Source organism: Mesoplodon bidens (assembly GCF_964165515.1).
Source record: "Mesoplodon bidens genome assembly, chromosome: 1".
Taxonomy (NCBI): Eukaryota; Metazoa; Chordata; class Mammalia; order Artiodactyla; family Ziphiidae; genus Mesoplodon; species Mesoplodon bidens.
Genome location: NC_138176.1, coordinates 211,988,820 through 212,009,835, shown reverse-complemented (window position 1 = coordinate 212,009,835; position 21,016 = coordinate 211,988,820). Strand labels below are relative to the sequence as shown.

Here is a 21,016-nt window from a genome sequence, read left to right as displayed (position 1 = left end):
TGAGAATCTGGAGGGTAGGGTACCTTGGACACCAAGGGAGGGGAAAGTTTTTCAACGGGATGATTGTGGATGAAACTGAGAGGTGTTTTTCTTTACAATGATTCCCTTCTCTTCAGTAACAGAAACTGGTACCTAGAAAGGGGCTATATTGCCTAGTCTCCTTTATAGCTAGAAGTGCCTATTTACATAGTTTGGGCCAATGAAATGCAATCATACATTTTCTGTGTTACATCCAGGAAGTCTCCTTGAAAAGGAGGGGGGGCATAATTTTATTTTCCCTTCCTGCTCCTAATAATGGCTGGAGCTCCAGCAGATAATTTTTGGATCATGAAGAGATCTCAAGAATGGGAACTGCACATCAAGATATGGAGCAGCACAATACAGCATCCTAGTTTCCGGCCATCAAGGAGCCACCACGTCACCTCTGAAAGATTACTTCTAGATTTTCCTTTTTAGAAATAAATAAACATACAGCCACACTCAAATAAGAATTGATAAAAAAAATAATTGATTATTTGGTGTGGGAGTAGAGTCCAGTTGGGGGCATTTTCCAAACAATGGCTATGAAAACAGGTTCTAGGGTCAAACTGACTAGCATTAAATTCAGCTCCATCATTCATTAACTATGTGACATTGAGTAAGAAATTTAACGGCTCTAAGCCTCATCATATTAATAGAGTAGACATATTAATAGAGCCTACTTCATGGGTTACGTGAGAAATGATTTAGATTATCGATGGAAAGTGCTTCACACAGTGCTAGCACATAGTACGTGCTCAACGAATGTCAGTGAAAAAACCTCAGGTGGTCATTGGGTAATATGGTATAATTTTAAAATACATTTCATGAAATGAAAATCAAAACTACAATGAGGTACCACCTCACACCAGTCAGAATGGCTATCATTAAAATGTCTACAAATAACAAATGCTGGAGAAGGTATGGAGAAAAAGGAACCTTCCTACACTGTTGGTGGGAATGTAAGTTGGTGCAGCCACTATGGAAAACAGTATGGAGGTTCCTCAGAAAACTAAAAATAGAATTATCATATGATGCAGCAATCTCACTCCTGAGCATATATATAGACAAAACTATAATTCAAAAAGACACATGCACCCCAATGTTCACAGCAGCACTATTCACAGTAGCCAAGACATGGAAACAACCTAAATGTCCATTGAGATGAATGGATAAAGAAGATGTGGTACATATATACAATGGACTACTACTCAGCCATAAAAATAACAAAATAATGCCATTTGCAGCAACATGGATGCAACTAGAGCTTACCATACTAAGTGAAGTAAGTCAGAAAGAGAAAGACATATGATGTCACTTATATGTGGAATCTAAAATACAGCACAAAGGAACCTATCTCTGAAACAGGAGCAGACTCAGAGACATAGAGAACAGACCTGTGGTTGCCAAGAGCAGGGGATTAGGGGAGGGATGGACTGGGAGTTTGGGGCTAGTAGATGCAAACTATTACATATAGAATGGATAAACAACAAGGTTCTATTGTATATCCTGAGATGAATCATAATGGAAAAAAATATAAAAAAGAATGTATATATGTGTAAAACTGAGTCACTTTGCTGTAGAGCAGAAATTAACACAACATTGTAAATCAAGTATACTTCAATAAAAAATAAATTAAAAAACACATTTCATGAAATTTCATGATTTCAGAATATCAAATCTGCAGTTTAAAGAAACATAAATTTATATTAAACAAAGTACTGAACATAAAATATACTTTGTAAGCTTCAAATCATACAAATGAAAATTTTTACCATTTTAACTTGAGTGCATATCACTTTACAACGTGACCTCTAATAACACTGACAAAGTATATTCATTTGATTTTGATACATGCCAAATGATTTATTACCATTGCTTGATTTTTTTTTTACAAAAAGCAAAACAATGGAAAACCAATAAGTCATAATGGGTTGAAGAAATTAGTTTCAAAAACAATTCAGTTTTATAATATTTATAAGGTATTTAATGCTACTTAAAGCAAATTCGCACCCCCAAGCTTTATTTTTAAAGTTTATTCTTGTGGGAGCCAGCATAGAGAAATGGAAAGAACCCAAATTTTGCAGTCAAATAAACCTGAGTTCAAACAGTTTCCATCTCTTACTAATACTATAGAAATGGTTGTATAGTGTGGTTGATTAGCATTAAAACTATTTTGCAGGAACTGAGAAATGCTGAACCAAATTCTTTATTTTGTATTCATAAATAATTATAATTCTGTGTTAACATTTTAATTTTTTTAGCAGTACACTCATTCTAAACTATTTAAGAAATATTTACCACACTGAGAGATAATTAAAAAGGTTGCTGTTCTCATTTAAAAGTATTTTCCCATTCTTAAATACTGTGTACCATTCTGGTTACTGAACCGTAGGAGGGAAATAATAGCTGGGAAAGGTAGACAGAAGAACAGCCACAGTAATTCAAGGAAATAGAGGAAGGATTTTCACACCAAAAACTTTTCAAAGAAAAGTCTTTTGCAAGGAACACAGAATTCTTAGAGACGAAGTGTTACAAAATCAAAGAATGTAGAGGTTGTACCTCAGTGGTGTGATATTTAGATGGGATCTGGCCACAAGGCCCAGAAATGCTAGAGTCCTGCCATTGATCAGCTACCCCTCTCTGTGAGCTCGTTGAGGAAAGAACACGGACTGAGGAGGCAGGCAACATAAAGAAATTCTACATTTCTAGGTGGTACCTAGGTCTTAAGGCTACAAACTCCCCTTTAGAGATCTGTAAACAAACTAGGATACACCCATGAAGAGCTCCTTTTGTCTAAGTTAGGTTAGGTCCAGTGGACAAAAATCAGATCAGACAGAAAGCATATAAAGCCTGCTTTACCACTTCCATTTCCAGGCTCAAAGCCAACTCTACCCCAGGAAAGAGTAATCTAGACTGTTGCAGATGTGAAAAGCCAGAAGGAGGATGTGAGAGTCTTCACCAGTGCCTACAGCAAAATGGCTGGCCTCTGAATTTGCTTTTTGGGGTCCCCATATAGTTGAGTATCTAGTTTCTTAGTAGGAAGAGGAGGTATCCAAAGTACTGTAATATTTTTCTTATCATTTTATTCATCTCTCTTGTCATCTCTTGTTATGGATTACACACGTCTCTTTTTCCATTAGATATAGAACCCTTGAGGATGAAGACTTTCTTATATCTTTGTATCCCCATAACTCAGCAGGATACTGAACCTACGGCATATGCCAGTAAGCGTTTTTTAAGTGACTAAATGAGTATTCAGGAAGCTACTGAGTAGGAAAAAAAGGTACTACAGATACATTCTTGAGAGGCAGATAAGGCTTGTATGGAGAGCATTCTAACATATATGGAACAATTAAGGCACAATAAATGACCCACAGAATTGAGTACTGAACCATGTCCTCCAGAGTATAAATAAGTACAAATTTATAGTAGGAACACATTAAAGTACTGTAGCTCATTTGGGGGTAAGGCATGGTCAAGATAGGATAGGATTTGTTGAAGCCTTTAGAATGGTTAGAATCTGGATGGAATCCTTGCTGGGAAAAAACAAAAAAATCCTGAGACAACTTTTAAGTGGATTCTGACATAGACTCCTTAAGGCCTTTGCAGAAGCCTGGTTTCTTTCGCCTAAGGTTAAGAGACTCCTTGGTTTAGTGGGGTGGACTGGGCTTTCTCAAGGTCTTTGCTCTACTTATACACAATGTAATAAATCAATGCTGCCGCTGCCTGGTATCTGACAACAGGAGCAGCTTTCAGTTACCTGAATTTGCATTGCTTCGGTTGGTGAGTTTTTCGTCTCCTTCCCCCGGTTCTCTGTTTCTTGTCACCACCACCTTCTGGATTTCTCTTAGCACCCTTTGGACTATCTATGGGATAAAGGCAGAGTGCTTTCCCCCTGAGGTGCGAGTATAGTTGTGGTAGGAGTTGGGGATGAGGTCGCGGAAGCGTTTCCCTTTGCACTAAGGCTTTTCTTTCACAGTAGTTGCTAGTCTCTTCCCAGCCGCCCTAACTGACTTAAAGGGGAAATGGACCACGGTCAAATTACCCCTAACGCCTTGCAATGCGTTTTCTAGAGCTTTTCTGAATCGCGATGCAATGCAATAAAGCGAGCAGCGGGCCTCGGCCCCGCCCTCTGCGGGAGGACGCCAAGAGCGCCGGGCGGAGCGAGTGGGGAAGGCTTGCGGCTCGGTGCGCATGCTCCCAGGGCTCGGCCAGGGAAAAGCGCTTGCACCTCTCGCCCAGAGACTTACAGGTGGAAAGAAAAGGGCGGAGCCAGCTCCGGAAGCAGAGGGGCGGGCGCCTACTATTTAATCTCCTTCCTTGGAGGAGCACTTCCGCTCTCGGCTGGTGAACGGATGAACTTGTGGGATGTCTTTTCTGTGCTCATACTCCTTTTCAGTTTTCCACGCGGCTAGAAATCGACCTGGGAGTATTGTGACCCCCAGTGAGCAGGTGGGGCGATAGCCCCTGCGCTAGCACCTTCATTTACAGAAGTTCTTCCCTGGCCTCCTGAAATTGTTGACGGCTTCTTTTTGCTCCACATCTCTTCTAGCCTCCCTGTTTTTAATCCCTTTGCAGCCGCCCACCCTTCCCCCCACGCCATTATGTATGCTCGGGCTCCCCGTGTGCTTAGATTGGCTGAAGGTGGCAACACTGAGGATCCTGTGGGTCCTGGATCCTACCAGGTACCTTTCCTGAAGCAGCAGGCAACAGGTAAGGTGTAGAGAAAGGCAAGCCTTCTGTAACAGGCTCCTCACTTTCAGCCTGCTCCGCTTCTGTGTGACTGAGTTAAACACTATAGTACCACTTCATAAGTATAAACATGAAGTAGGCAGGGAAAATACTATCCTTATTTTACAGATAATTGGTAAAATAATTTGTCGCATTTCACGAGGCCAGTAAGCGTATGGCGAAGACTTTTGATTTTATAGTAGTTGTCCACATCATATTTTAAATGGTGCAGATTAGATCTAGGATTTTTATTTTCTGGCCCCGTTGACTATGTGAGTCTCCAAATCTCCTGTGTACTTCTTACCGCTTTCTGTCTCTTTTCTTTGTAATCCTTCCTGCCTCACACACCTTTCCTAACTAACCAGAGAAACATTAATTTACTGAGATATAACTTTTATATTTCTGTTTTGGAATACCTTTTAAAGATAGTCCCATGTATTTTTTCAGGTAGATGCTTCCTATCTTACCATACCGATCTTTTTCAATATACTTAACGAGAGAGCCTGTTTATCCCACATTCTGTAAAGAAAAGCTGTACTCTTTGAGAGGTGGGGTGGGAATGGATAATTTAAATAATTATTTGCTCTCATTTGTTAGCAATTAGTGGCTAGGGGGTGACTTTTAATAAATACTTCTAATTTGCTTTCTGCTTTTTCTAATCTGATTTTTGTGGGGCTTAATACCATCCAAATTACACCTTTTCCCTTGTTAGCCTGCATTTCCCCTATTGTCACACTACTCCTGTATTTTTAAACAAATGCCAAGAGCCACTATTCTGTTAACATGTTTGATGAGATTAGGGTATTAGGTTGATTTAAGTTTCTTTGGAGTACAAATTTGTCATTTGTCATTGTTTTAATCTTGAATTTTACTGCTTTTCAGCTTCTGCTATTGATATCAGTGTTCTTGGAGCTTATTATGTGTCTTTATTTAATGCAGCTGAGGCCTTATAAGCATTAACTCCCTACCAATTTATTAGCCACCACCGACCACTGAAAATGCTTACATTTAGGATACTTTTCAATCCTTATTTTATTTTGACACAACTGACCATTGTCTTTTTAGAGATATTTCTTCCCTTGGTGTCTGTAACATCATTTTTTCCTGGTTCTTTTTCCAACTATTGTCTTGGAACAGTGCCTGATACATGGTTGGGACCTAGTAAACATTTGTTAACTGCTGAATCAGGTATCATTTTTCCCCTCTTCAACCAACCCTCCATAGTCTTCTTTAAAGGTTTTTATTTTTCTAAATACCTTTTAAACGTTTATATACTGTACTTCCCATGCTTTGCTTGTTGCTTTTCTCATGTTTACTTTTTCATTCAAATCCATAGCTTCAACTGCTATCTATATTCTGATTCTGATGACTCCTTAACAGTCTTTAGAGATACAGGTGATTCATATCTCTAAATGAGCTTTCTCCTGATCATCAGGCCTTTGCATTGCCAATTACTTTTTTTGGACAAACATCTCTACCTGGGTGGTCTCTGGCATCTGAAATTCCAGGTGTCTGAACCTATCATGTTCCCAACCATCACAGACCCATTTGAAAAAAAATGCCCTGTCAATTGCTTTTAAACTTTTAGCTTTGGAATTATTTTAAACTCTTTTTTTCCTCTGACTGATCACTCCCATTGATCATTAGAACCTATTGATTTTCTCTTCTCATTCTCTCTCAGACTGGTTTCCTTTCTTCATTTAACTGCCCTTGACTTAGCTTGGGATTTGTTATTTTTATTCTGAAATAAACCAATAAAATATTACTGGTTTCTCTGTTTCAGTCTCTAACAACTTCTGTCTTACGGCTAATGTAATCTTCCTAAGATATAATTATGTTATTTGTTTAAAAAATTCCTTTTAACACTAAGGTTAAAATCTGAACTCCTTTGAGCCTCGGGTAAAGTGAAGTTGTTCTTTGACTCCACTCTGTCTCAGGTTTTTCTTCTTTGACTCCTAATGACTCAAAGCACTTTGATACTATATTGTAATTATCTGTTAACTTATCTGGCTGCCACATTAAAATGTGAGATTATTGAGGGCAGTAACCAAGATCTCGACTGTGTTAGTCTCAGTTTTTAGCTCAATACCTTAACACGTATGTAAAATAAATAAACAGTAATTCTTGAAAGAAAGTTTAAAAAAATCTAATGAGTTACACATAGCAGAATTAAAAACTCATAATCTGACTTGTGTGAAGTTTGCTTAGAGATCAGTAACTGGGGTTTGCAAGGACCTTCTTTTACTGTTTTATAGAATTGTGCCTTGTTGACCTATGAAGGAAACTAGGAAATTCCATAGTTGGGAACTTTGAGCAGCTGCATCCTATAGAACCCTGTTTTAGTAATACTCAGCACTGACCTGCTAATAATAATAATCAATAGAGGTTACAGGTGTTTCTTTAGTCATTTGTCTACAGGATTCCCTGGCAAGATAATTTAAAAGTAGCTGTTACCTCTTTCCTAGGTACATTATGCTCTACACCTCTTTGAGATCAGTAACACTGGACTATACAGAAGTATACACACCTATTTAAGGGTCAGGGAAATTTTGTGGAGTATGATGTAGGAAAAGCGATGTTGGGACTTTATGTAATTTACTTGTTACCTTGAATTACACAAGAGGAGAAGATCTTAGTCTTAGAACTTCAAAAGAAAGGTGCAGATATCTTTATTCTCAACCTTTCTCTTCTAATTATCATTTTCCTCTTACTATAGGCTGCTTGGTCAGTCCTCCAGTGTATTGTCTTCATATTTTCCTCAGAAAATTCTTTCCACATTAATTTTCAAACTTCATTCCTTGACTTTTGTCCAGTTGATCAGGGATTTCTACCCAGGATTTGCAGCCCGGAAGGAATAGGACTCAGCTGCTCTGATTTCATGAGTGGGAGAGATAATGGATATTCTGGTTCCAGATTAGTGAGAGCTGCTCCTGATTTTCTTGCAAATTATCTGAGAAGCAAGCAAATCTTATCTCATTAAAGCAAATCTTTCCCATAAACGACCAGCCTAGTAAAATAAGATAAAAACATAGTCCTTTTAATAATGTGACTGCTCCTGGCATTATTGTGCTAAGGAGTATTCCATTGCTTTTTGAGCTTGATTTACATAACAAATGGTACCCCATATTAGCATATATTAGTTATCTGTACTGGTTCTATATTAGTTATCTAGGCTGGGTGACAGTGGTTCTTAATATATTCTTTGCTAAATTTCTTCTTTGATGGGAAAGCAGTTTTATCTGCCACAGAAGCATGAGCTGTCCATGGTCTTGTACTCCTGCCTATGTGCTTATGCCGGCAATAATGGTTTTATCTTATTAGCCATTCAGAATTTAGGGAGACCATTTCAGGGAATTCTATCTTTATTTAAGTTTAAATACAAATATGTATGTGATTGCTATATAAATGTTGATGTCCCTGAAGATGAGTATAGGTTTCAAAGATCTAGCTATTGCTTTTATGTGAAGAGCGCCCTTCTTGCTTTGTACTGTAGTTGTGGCTGCAGAACTTGTCCTTTATCCCATGCCGCCCACCTTCTTTCTCAAAAAATAGACTGACTTTTATTGCTCCATGCCAGTCTGATTTATCTTCTGCTGTTGGTGCCACAAACTTAATATATCTCAAATTGAACTTACTTCGTTCTTCTCGAATCTTATCTTCTCCTATATTCTTCATTTCTTCTTTCTACCTGACAGTTTGATTTATCATTTATTGTTGGAACTTAACATGTCAGTATAGTCATATGTCCCAAATCAAACTTTTAATTTTTCACTCCACCAACCCTAATGTGCCAGAATCGTCTTCTCCTATATTTTGTATCTTAATTATTAGCAGCACTGTTTGTAATGTAATTGTTTGTTTATTTGTTTGGCTTCCCCACTATTTGAGGTGAGGGTTTTAGCTTATTCATTATTGTACCCTAACTGCCTCTCTCTGACACGTAATAAAGCATTCAGTATTGCTGAATGAATGACTAAAGGTGTAGTTTAGAATATCACCTATTAATTCTATATTTATTGTTTAATATGCACGACAGCATGACAGGGAGACCAACCATCCTGGTTTATCTGGGAATGTCCTGATTTTAGCACTACAAGTCCTGTGTCCTGGGCAAACTAAGACAGTTTGTCACCCTAACTGTACACAGTAGGCATATAGTTATGAATACAACAGAAAAGTCCCTTCTCTTATGGAGCTTATTAGTATAAACATTTAAATTTCCTTGCGGTTTTACTTGAGCTCAATATTTCATACAAACTTTTAATCTATTGATGAAAGATTCTTTTGTGATTAATATTGGGAAACTTCAATGAAGATTTTATGAGTACTGGCTTTCTTGAAAACATGGGGCTATTGTGTAGGGTTTTTTCCCCCCATTTTTATATGAATTTCAGTATTTTGCAATTCATTTTGTTTCTTTAAATAGATTCAGTTAGAATCTCTGCCATGTTCTGATGACAGCTGCCTCAGAACTAGCCTGAGCTTAGCTTTCTTAGTTTTCATATCTATCCCACATTACCTAAATGAACATAAATTTTAAAAAATATACCTTTAATTGTGAGATGAAATACGCAGAAAATTGCATAAAATTTAAATAACTTAAAAAGTGAATACTCAAGTAAAGAAATATAACATTGCAAAATTTTATTTTCCAATCATAACCCTTTCCCTCTCCCCTACAGGTAAGCACTATTCTAATTTTTATGGCAATTAATTCCTTGCTTTTCTTTATGGATTATTAAATCATATTGATGAAATGACCCCTTTAACATAATGAAATGTCTCTCTTATTCCTGGTATTCTTTGTTCCAAAATCTGCTTTGTCTGATTTTAATTCAGTCACTCCAGCTTTTTTTTTGATACATGGATGCGTGGTATATCTTCTTTCATCCCTTTATTTTTAACCTCTGTGTCTTTATGTTTTAAGAGGGTTTCCTATAGACACCATAAAGTTGGGTCTTGCTTTTTTATCTAATCTGACAATCTCTTTTAGTTGGGGTATTTAGAACTTTTCCATTTAATTTCACTATCAATATTGTTGTGTTTAAATTTACTCTCTTGCTATTTGTTATGTATTTATCTCATCTGTTCTTTGTTTCTCTTCTTTTTTTGCTAACACAGTTGAAAGATTTGAGTTTTTAAAAAAATGGTTCTGTTTTTATCTCCACTATTGGTTTACTAGCTGTACCTCTTTCTTTTATTACTTAGTGGTTGCTCTAGGGTTTACAATATACATCTCTAACTTATCACAATCTACCTTCAAATAATATTGTACCACTTCATGTATAGTATATGAGCCATACAACAGTGTGCTTCTGTTTTCCCCATCTCATTCTTTGTGCTATTGTGGCCATATATTTTATTTCTACATATGCTGTAATGCCACAATAAATTGAAATTATTTTTGCTTAAAACAGTCAATTTTTTTAAAGTGATTAAGAATTGAGAAAAAATGTCTTTTATTAACCCACATAAAATTAGTTGTTAATCCCATTCAGTATACTTTTCATTTCAGAAGTTTGATTTGGGTCTTTTTTATATCTTTATCTCCTCATCATGTTCATCTTTCTTCTACCTTATTGAACATATGAAGAATATTTATAATAGATACTTTAATGTTTTTTGGGCTAATTCCATCTTCTCATTCCTAAATGTGTTTCTTTTCATTGACTTTTCTCCAGTTTATAGGACATTTTCCTGCTGCTTGGTAGAACACTCTCTGGTTGTTTTCACTATTCACTTTATATAATCTGTAGCTTGGTTTCTGTGTACTTATATGTGTGTTTTGATTGAAATCTGTATCTTGTTCTTTGGTTGTTTACCCCGATTTGGAACATTTCAACTGCTGTCCTGGGTTTCTTGAAACTTGGCTTCCTTTTAAGGACTTCTGTTATGGTCCTTGTGTTGTTTTGTTTGTTTGGTTTTGCTTTGGGATAGCAAATTCAAACCATCGGTCACTAAATTAACACCCAGAGTTTTAACATCATTCATGAAGCTTTTTCTAGTCACCTCAGTGTCGTTGAGAACTTCTCCTCTTTTTGACCCTCTGGGCATTTTTTAGCACTTCAGATATTTTTCCATGTTTAAAATTATTTCAGTACTTTGCTTAATGCTTCAGTAGGTTGTTGCTTTTTAAGGGTAAGGTCTGCATTTGACTCACCTCTTTTGTGCTTTAATACCCAACACAAATAAATAACTTTTGATTTCAGTTGCATTTTAATACATGAAGGCCTCAAAAGAAACATTATTTCTGGTTTTAAAAATATTAGTCCAGATTAGCAAGCTTTTAAACTGTACTAATTATCACCATAAATCTTCATAGTGTACATTGTCCTTAGTTGTACAAGATTCTCACAAGTTTTGAGTCCTCAGTTTCATTCTTTTATTACCTATAGAATATAGCTGCTCTATTTTCTCTCATTTTTTCTTTAGTATTTATGTTGATTAAACTATGCTCATTTTCTTGCTATATTTCTTGAAAATTTTTATCAGTCTTTCAGCAGACTAAATCTGTCTACTAAGTTTACTTACTGATTATGTCTCTGCTTGTATCTTGGATTTATAAACCTTTGTTTGGGGTCAGGCAATCAAGAAATATTTACCGAGTGCCAGCTAGGTACCAAAGTGAGGAAACATATTAATTACTTGCCATAAGCTCACTTTAAATTATTTCTATCTAGGCTCTACCTACAAATTCATATATGCTATTCTCTATAATTAATATGTTTTTCCAATATATAAAACTGTGATCTTCTGAGGATGAAAATATTTTATCAGTTAAATAGAACTTCCATTTTCATCTCAACCAAATATGCTTAGAAGAAAAAAGACTTGTTTTATTTTCTTTAGATATTTTTTTCTGGTGTAGATAGTTTTTGCAGGGAATTAGGGATATCACAAACTGGATGTTGGAGAAGCATTCACTAAGGTTGGGGCTACATTTTGGAAAGTCTTGACATCATGTAAATAATTTTTGAAAGTAGTGAATGGAGGGGAGGCCATTCAATACTTTCCTGTTTTAATTTGGTAACCAGTCTCATAAGTATCACTGAAACTACTTAATAGTTGTCTGTAATGATAAAAAAAGTGAAATTCTGCCAGTGATAGTATGTGTATGACACAATTATGTATTGGGCATGTGTGCAGTCAACTCTAGCATTTATTTATTTAAAACCTACAGAGGATCAATATATTCTTTTTTTTTGATAGAAGTTGCAGACTCTATTTATTTTTATTTTTTCATGAATATATGAGCTTCCCTTCATTTTTTCCTTGTTGGTTATCTATTTTAAATATATCTATTATAAATATATTCTTAATAAGTAATTTTTCATATTACTAAATTATTTAAATGCCAGTATTTTATTTGATGTATTTTATACTGGTATTTCTAATGTATGTTACTCCTTTCTGTTTTTACTTAAATTATAAAATGTTTTCCATTAAAGGAAATTTTGAAAAAAGATAAGCACCTTAAAACTTCTGACTCTAACATTGATAATTCTGTTGATTTTTGCATAGCTCTTTTCAGTATCAAATCATATATGTATATGATTTTATACACTTACATATACTTTTACATAACTTACATAGCTATAGTAATAAATTCAATTTTATATTTTACATTTTAAATTTCCATTTAGCATCTTATCAGACATTTTCCTTGCTACATGGTCTGCAAAATTAGGATATTTATACAGGGCACGGGTAAGATGAAGGTAAGTCAGGAGCTGGAAAGGAATGAAGCCAGAAAATGTTACAGAAAATATAAGGTTTGTTTTTACCTGACAGATACTATGATAGCATAGCACAAGTAACCACTTTGAACTGCTGATTGTTGATGTGACTGTAGGAATGAATGCCTGTTTTTGGAATCACTAATGCTTGCTATACTAAGCAAGATAAATAACTGAGCCAGGTGAGAGATTCCTTATCTCTAAAAGTGGCTTTAACAGTAGTTTAGTTTATATTATGGTTTATGTTACTATTTAATAGTAGTTTGGTTAAATTTTGGTTTATATTATGAGGTAAGACTTGAATTCACTCTTTTAAATTACTTTTACAGACAAACATTTTTGGTTTATATTATAAAACTCATAAAGTCAATATTGAATAGTTGTCTTTTAGTAAATTTTAATATTTGTTTATTCATTCCTTTTCTTGCCTTTGAGTAAATAATATAATTTTTTTTTTTTTTTTTTTACAGAAAATGTCCAGTGCACTTACAGTTTCCAGAAGTGTTGATGTTCCTTCAATTCCTTCTTGTGGACGGTCATATGGTTATATTAATGAGGATGGCAGTATCACAAAACATTTTCCACCTGCTATTGACAGTACACTAGGTCCAGCATACTATAAACCTCAATTTGTAAGTATGATACATTTCACATTGACAGTTGGAAGACTGTTTATGATTATGCATGTTCTAGTTAATGTAATACTAACTGCAGTAACAGATAGACCCCCAAATCTCAGTGGCTTAATGCAACGGAAATTCTTTTTTTCCTCATTCATATGGACATTTCTTGTTGATAAGAGATGTTCCTCCATGTAGAGATTCAGGGACACAGGCTTATTCCATTCATGTTACTGTCATCTCCAAAGGCCTTGGTGTCATCTGTATCCAGCTGGCAGAAGGGGAAAGAGGACAGAGAACTGGTAGTGGGGGTTTTTTGTAGGCTAGGCCTGGGAGTTAAATTTCAGGCACATGCACACACTTAACTGCCAAGGAGCCTGGGAAATACAGCCTAACTGTATCCAGGAAAAAGAGGAAATAGTTTAATAGTTTAAGCTTAGGCTTAAGCACCTTATGAAACCATTTGGTTTTCGGCAGTAGGTATACTGGGGTATTTTGGTGTCTTAGATACTTTGAATTGTTAAGTTTTTATTCCTAAAATATTTTTATTATAATTTATATAATTGCACATAGACTTGAACAAACATAAAAACAGATAACCATGTACCCACCATCTCATAACACATATTAAAATTTTTTTACACTCGAATTAGCTATATTTTAAAATAAATATATTATTACAATTATTACCCTACCCAATTTCCCTCCCTCCATTCTTTTCCCTTTGCCAAAGTAAACAGTAAATCTTTACTACATATAAATAACAATATGTATTGTTGTATGATTTAAAACATTTAAGTAAATGTTATCATCTGGCATGCAGGTTGCTTGCTGTTTCACTTAATGTTATATTTTCTAGATTTAGCTATATCAATATACTAGATCTAATGCATTCAGTTTCCAATTAGTGAGTTTCTTTTTTAAAAAATAATTTTAAATTTTGAAATAATTTCAGATTGATAGAAAAGTTACAAGAATAATACAAATAATTCCCATATACCGTTCACTTAGATCCTGCAGTTAACACTTTATCACATTTGCTTTATCATTTCCCCTCTATATTTATATTCTTATTTTAATTAAGCAATTTCAGAGTACATTTAAGACATGATGCCCCTTTACTCCTAAATACTTTTAATGTAAACTTTCTAAGAACAAGAATTCTTTTTTATAACCACAATGTAATTATCAAAATCAGAAAAAATTCATTCATATAATCCCATTATCTAATCTGTAGATATTTAAAAAATATTACTAATTATCTCAGTGATATTCTTTAAAAAATGAGTTTTGGTCAAGAGTCCCATCTGGTATTACAAGCTGCATTTAGTTGTCGTGTCTCTTTAGAGTCCTTTCATTGGGAGCAGTTCTTCAGTCTTTCTTTGTCTTTTGTAACCTTGACTTTTTGAAGAGTACAGGCTGTTTATTTGGTAGAATATGTCTCAGTTTTGGATTCGTGTATATTTTATCATGATTAGGGTGAGTTTTTATATTTTAACAGGAATGCTACATAAGTGAAGCATCCTTCTCAATGTATCACATAAAAAGGCGCAGGATGTTTACTTATCCTGTAGTTGGTGATGTTAACTTGAGGGAGTGTCTTTTGGTTTTATCTACTGTAAAGTTACTATTTTTAAAAATTTATAAATATTTTGGAGAGGTTACTTTAAGAATGAGTAGATATCCTATTCCTTATCAAACTCTCACCTATTAGTTTAACATCCATTGATGATGCCTGAATCAATTTTACTGTGATTTTATCACATGGTGGTTTTCTAATGTCATATTTTCTTTAACATTTTTTTTTGTTGGCACTTTACTTACTATAAAGAACAGCTTTATATTCTTTTCCATTTATGTATTTATATCAGTATGGGTTCATGAATTCCTGTTTTACTGAAAAGGTTGTAATTCACTACTCTCACTATTTTGAGGTTAAAATGATCTAATATTTGACCCTTGGGAGCCCTTTCAGTCTGCTTGTTGTGTCTTTTTGACATATCTCCATCATTCTTTGAGCATTTCTTTATTTTATGGCACAATAAAATGTTGCAGGTTCATCTTATTTTTTCCGTTGCCACAGCCGTTGGAATCAGTCATTTCCTCAGGAGCTCTACTTTCATTTAGTGGAGAATGATATTTCAAAACAAGATCAGTACACTAGGTACATTTGGGGTATCATTCCTTCTAGGCCATCTCAATGGACAAAGTTAGAAATCTATACTTTTTCTTATCTGTCTATTAAAATCTTTAAGCTTATATTGATATCTCTAATTCCAGTTCAGTGCCACATGTTTATTCTTGTATTTTGTTTTCTGTGTTTGATCTCCCTTCTCCCACAGTGAGAAACCTGGTTCCCACTATCCTCAGTATATTTACTTATTTGCTTAATCTTGTAAAACACTGAATGTAGTTTCAGAATTGCTATCCCATCACTTCAAAAACCAGACTTGAGAAGGTACAAAGCTCTTACCTCTATGTGACCTTCGGGAAGTGAAAGCTAAGACAGACTTGTAAACTGCCTACTTGAGTGTTGAAGGTGTGTCTCAACACATGCACAGTGCACCGCTGCAAAGGTTGGAGACCTACTCGTTCAAAGCATTAAGAAAACCTCTGTCCAACGATTATCTGACCAGTCAGCTAGCCAGACCAAGACTTTAGTGGACACACATGACAGAGAATACAGAATTTAGAGAATTAGTCCAGAAGTCACTAAACAAAAAAACCCCACAACCTTTGGGTCAGGAGGGAGATTCTGATTTTCAGAGTAGCCATATTATATTATCTAAGATGTCTGGTTTTCAACAAAAAATTATGAGACATGCAAAAGCAACAACAACAACAGAAATATGGCCCATACATAGGAAAAGAAGCAATCATTAGAAACTGTTCTTGAGGAAGCCAGGATGTTGGACTTATTAGACAAAGTCTTTAGATCAACTATTTTAAATATATTCAAGTAAAGAAAGGAAGGTATGTCTAAATAATTAAAGGGAAATATAAAAACAATGTCTCACCAAACAGACAGTATCAATAAAGATAGAAATTATAAAAAACAGCCACGTAGAAATTCTGGAGTTGAGAAGTACAATCATGGAAATGAAAAATTCGCTACAGGGATTCACTAGTGGATTTGAACTGGCAAAAGAAAGAATTAGCAAACTTGAAGAGGAGTCAATTGATATGCAACCTGATGAACAGGAAGAAAAAAGTATGAAGAAAAATAAACATAACATCCGAGACTTGGGGGACACCATCAAGCGTACCAACGTATGCATAATGAGGGTCAAAGAAGGAGAGAAGAAAAAGGGGGCAGAGAGAATAGTTGAAGAAATAATAACTTGAAAACATCCCAAATTTGATGAAAAACAATCTACACATACAAGAAGCTCATTGAATTGCAAATAGCATAAATTCAAAAAAATGCACACCTACATATATCACAATCAAACTGTTGAAGCCAAAGACATTGAGAAATCTTGAAAGTGGCAAGAAAAGTGACAAGAAATCCCCAAGAAGATTAACAGCTGACTTATCAGAAACCATGGAGGCTGGAAGGCAGTAAGGTGATATATTCAAAGTACTGAAATAAAAAAGATTGCTAATCGAGAATTCTATAATCAGCAAAACTATTCTTTGAAAATGAAGACAAAATTAAGACATTCCCAGATAAACAGAAACTGATAGATTTTGTCTGTAGTACACCCTCTAAAAGAAATACTAGAGTTCCTCAGGATGAAATGAAAGTTCATTAGACAATAACTCACATTCTGTTTAAAGAATTAAAGTACAAAGGTAAAGGTAAATAGACAGGCTGGTATTTTACTTTTAGTTTGTAACTCCTCTTTTTAAATTTCTATTGATTATAGAACACACTAGAGATAATACATTTTATCTTCAAATACAGGTATTTTAAGACCTGATAGACTGTTCCATACTATAAAACTTATGAATAACCAACTTACCTCTGATAAAATGGAGAGTAAAGATATTGTAAGTTATAGATATGTCTCCTGTTCACACCCTTAGAATTCCCACTTCTTTCTGGCTATAGGGTCTTTTATCCCAGGAGTATTTTGCTCTCCCTGTCGATGCCATGCCTGGTTTTCCAGGCCTTGACTATCCTATCATCCTGTTAATAATATAAAAATAATTAGTTTTCATCCACAGACAGTGCCAGTATCTTAGGTGTTTGAGTAAGATATGCTCAGAAGAACAATGGAGATAACTCTGTAAAAATTACATTGAAATTAATGGAAGTCCTATGGTTTAATATCAGTATATTCTGTCCAAGGTAAAGGACAATTATGAAAGGTAGTGTAATGGAACTGGACTGCTTGTGTTTATTTCTTGGCTTCACTACTTAATAGTTGTCTTTGGCCAAGTTACTTAAGCTCTTTGTGCTAAGTTTTCTTATCTAAAATATCCTGGGAAAAACTTTGGTTTAATATATTGGAACTAGTATTTCTTTTTCACAGTAGTCACTGATCCTTGGTCTCAGCTTAAACAGTTCTCTGTTACTCTTAACTTAAATCCCAAAATGTTATTCTTGCTTTAAAATTATATTTTTTGTATATGCTATTTCTTTGTTTCAGAATAATGTATCATCCATTAAAAGGCCAGAATAATGCCTCCAAGCTTCCCTAGATGTGCAAAACTTTTCTCATGTATGAATAAACATTACTTTAACATATAAAATTTGATTTATTTCTGGCTACATTATTATTTATAGAAGAGAAAAATAACAATAAGAAAATTTATTCTACAATTTTAATAGGTCCAATTTGATGACGTAATTTAGTAATTACTGATTTGATCCAACTTGTATTTATTAGAATTAAAATCTAGATCAAATTTAAGAAAACATGTTTGTAAAAACATAGATTTACGTATAACTTAAAGACATAATGGTTAATATTCAAGAAGATTCAACAAAGCTTAATTTGAATTGAATTGTGATATTTTCTGAAATCTCCATCTTGAATTTGAGAGAAAAACTAGTGGTAGGGTAGCAAAGGTCAGTAGCTGAAGGCTTAATTTTCTTGTTTTTTCCTGCAGGGGAAAAAAAAACACCACAGGTGCCTCACAGACTATTATGAAATTGATACTGTAGTAATGTTAATTCAAGTATTATCCAAATTTCTGGTAATTCTATGTATCTCTTTAGCTGCTTTTTGAGATAATACTATATGTGGGCTCAGTTTCCAGATGTGAACATTAATAGAAAATTGAGAAAATAATCCAACAGATAGGTAATTATTGTGATTATTCCCTGAACTGTTGAAATAACATCTGCTGAAGGTATCTTATGTAGCTTAAATATAGAAGCAAGTCTGAAATTACAAGTTGTATAAGACTCTAGCCAACAAATGGTAATTTTTAGCTATATTTAATCTGTAAAGAGCAATCCTCTGTATAAATTATTTTTTTTTTTATTTTTTTATTTTTTTATTTTTTTGGTACATGGGCTTCTCACTGTTGTGGCCTCTCCCGTTGTGGAGCACGGGCTCCGGACGTGCAGGCTCAGCGGCCATGGCTCACGGGTCCAACCGCTCTGCGGCATGTGGGAACTTCCCAGACTGGGGCACAAACCCGTGTCCCCTGCATCGGCAGGCGGATTCTCAACCACTGCGCCACCAGGGAAGCCCCTGTATAAATTATTTTGTATAACATTTTGAATTAGAAAATTTAGCTTCTCTATCTTTTTCAAAAGAAGAGCTCAGGTAACCATTAGAAGTCTGCTTTTCAGAGGTGGATTTCACAAGCACAGTTTGTGGTTGGAATTATGACACTGACATATTTGCTAATGATAACATGCTGGGAACTACCTGTGTACTGCCACACTGGAATGCAGTCCATTAGTGCTTTGAACTGCCACACTTTGGGACTTTTAATTCTTCACAAATTCTGTTTCCACACTTAATTATGGAAAAGACATGAGAAGAAAGTTGCATAGCCCCTTCTTCATTGATTTCACTGTCAGTGAAAGTAGCAGTTAGCAATTCTTCAAGTTATATTACATTATTCACTTAAAATAATGCACCTCCTTGTTAAGTTTGCTTCAATTAAGTCATATTTTATTTGCTAAAGATTTTCCAAGCTTGACGATGACCTTGAAGATGGTATTGTCAACACTTCTTGTTTGTTTGTTTTTAATATCACATCCTTTTAATTTATTTTTATTTTTTGAATTTTACACAGCAGGTTCTTATTAGTTATCTGTTTTATACGTATTGGTGTATATATGTCAATCCCAATCTCCCAATTCATCCCACCACCACCACCCCGGCTGCCCCCGCTTTCCCCCCTTGGTGTCTATACATTTGTTCTCCACATCTGTTGTCAATACTTCTTGACATAAGGAGAGTGTGATTTAGAGTTGAGTACATCAATTTGTTCCTTATTTTCTATCTGTATTTTTAAAAGGCTTTTAAATTAAATTTCCAGTTGAACATTTACCTGAGAACTGTATAGGTTAGTGAGTTAAGTAGTTCACATGGTTTAAATGAAATGAATTTCAGCGTATACACAGGAAAAGGATTTTGCTGGTGTCTTGAATGGTGTGTGTTTATGTAGGTGTGTGTGCATAGTCTTTCCTTCTGCTGGATTACCTTAAGAACTGTTAAACAGTTGACCTTCAAAATCACAATAATTAACCTGAGGAAAGCTTCTTAGACATAAGTCTACTTGGACATAATTTCTCCTGAAATGCTGTGTAGAAGAATTACTATAAAATTGTAACTTATACTTTGTAGGGTATAAAAATATAATGTTAAAGATGATTTGTCAGAATGCTCTGTCTTAAAATACTGATTTTACTTTTGCAAATCTATAGGCTATAGTTAATCAATATATTAGATATGCTCCTGCCTGAAATATAGAAAATATCTGGCATATCTAACGTGGCTATATTTATTATATAAGAAGAGAGTTCTACATTTATTTCACTACTTACTAAGCCTAAAATCTTCACGATTATGAAACTTTGTTTCATTTCTAAGTAAAAATAAAGTACGAGTGAAAAAGTTTTCTCTTTCTGCCATCAAAACTGTGTATGTACTTTTAAAATCCATGCCTCTATTAAGTAATTTCATTTGAAAGATGGTCTAGAACACTTCTCTTAGCAAAACAGTGTTGCATGGCTGATCATTCTTTCCTTTTCTGAAGCTCTGTGGGGTGCAGCAGTCTTCAGAGTTGCCATTGACCCAAAGGAATGGGCTGCTTTTCAACTACTCTAGTGGATGCCATGGTTTCTTCCAGGACTCCTCTACTACCATCTGCTGCTCTGCTGGACATGTCAGTCTGTGCTATTTTTCTGTGCTGTTCTGCTAGTTGTTATGGTGTTTGTCTCTGCACCCCCAGACCCAAAGCCTTTGGATGATCTGACTGCCTTATTTCCTTTTGTGTTACACTCGGAAGTGCTAAAGCAGTGTATACCCTATGCATTAGAGAGATTGGTAGGATAGCCCTTTCAATTTTTATTCATAGCTCTGTTCCTCCTAGGACTGACAGGGGTCTGGGCTTGGGGATCATATATCAGCTAGACAGCCTATTTATAACAGTAACAACAATAATAATAATATCAGTGTCTTACTTTGATTTGGTGCTTTATAGTGTTACAGCTTCATAGTGTGTTAAAGCTGATTAGTGAAGAGGGGAAATACCTCTCTGCTCTTTGTGTTGTAGTTCATTAGAAGGAATCTGCATATCAATAAGCTAAGCACATTAAGACCACTTACAGTGCTGGAAATATTCCTGGTGGGAATAAGGATTAATGCTTTTTATTTATGTAACAAGTTTTCCCAGGCTTTATTGGATTGTGGGTACTACAGAGAGTCACAATTATGTTAGTAACTCAAATATATGTATGTTGTCTCCTCCTGTTGATGTGGTAGACCTACAGCCTTC

At 34.9% G+C, this 21,016-nt stretch overlaps 1 protein-coding gene across 1 annotated transcript in view; it reads left to right on the top strand.

Moving 5' to 3' along the window:
• Window positions 1-4,431: 4,431 nt before the first annotated feature.
• Window positions 4,432-21,016, top strand: part of STPG2 (sperm tail PG-rich repeat containing 2) — a gene marked incomplete at its 3' end in the record, with an annotated part of 515,422 nt that continues 498,837 nt past the window's right edge. The window contains 3 exon segments of the mRNA XM_081215966.1: window positions 4,432-4,734; window positions 7,566-7,669; window positions 12,959-13,120. Coding sequence (XP_081072092.1) covers window positions 4,626-4,734; window positions 7,566-7,669; window positions 12,959-13,120 — 375 coding nt within the window. The 5' untranslated portion in view covers window positions 4,432-4,625.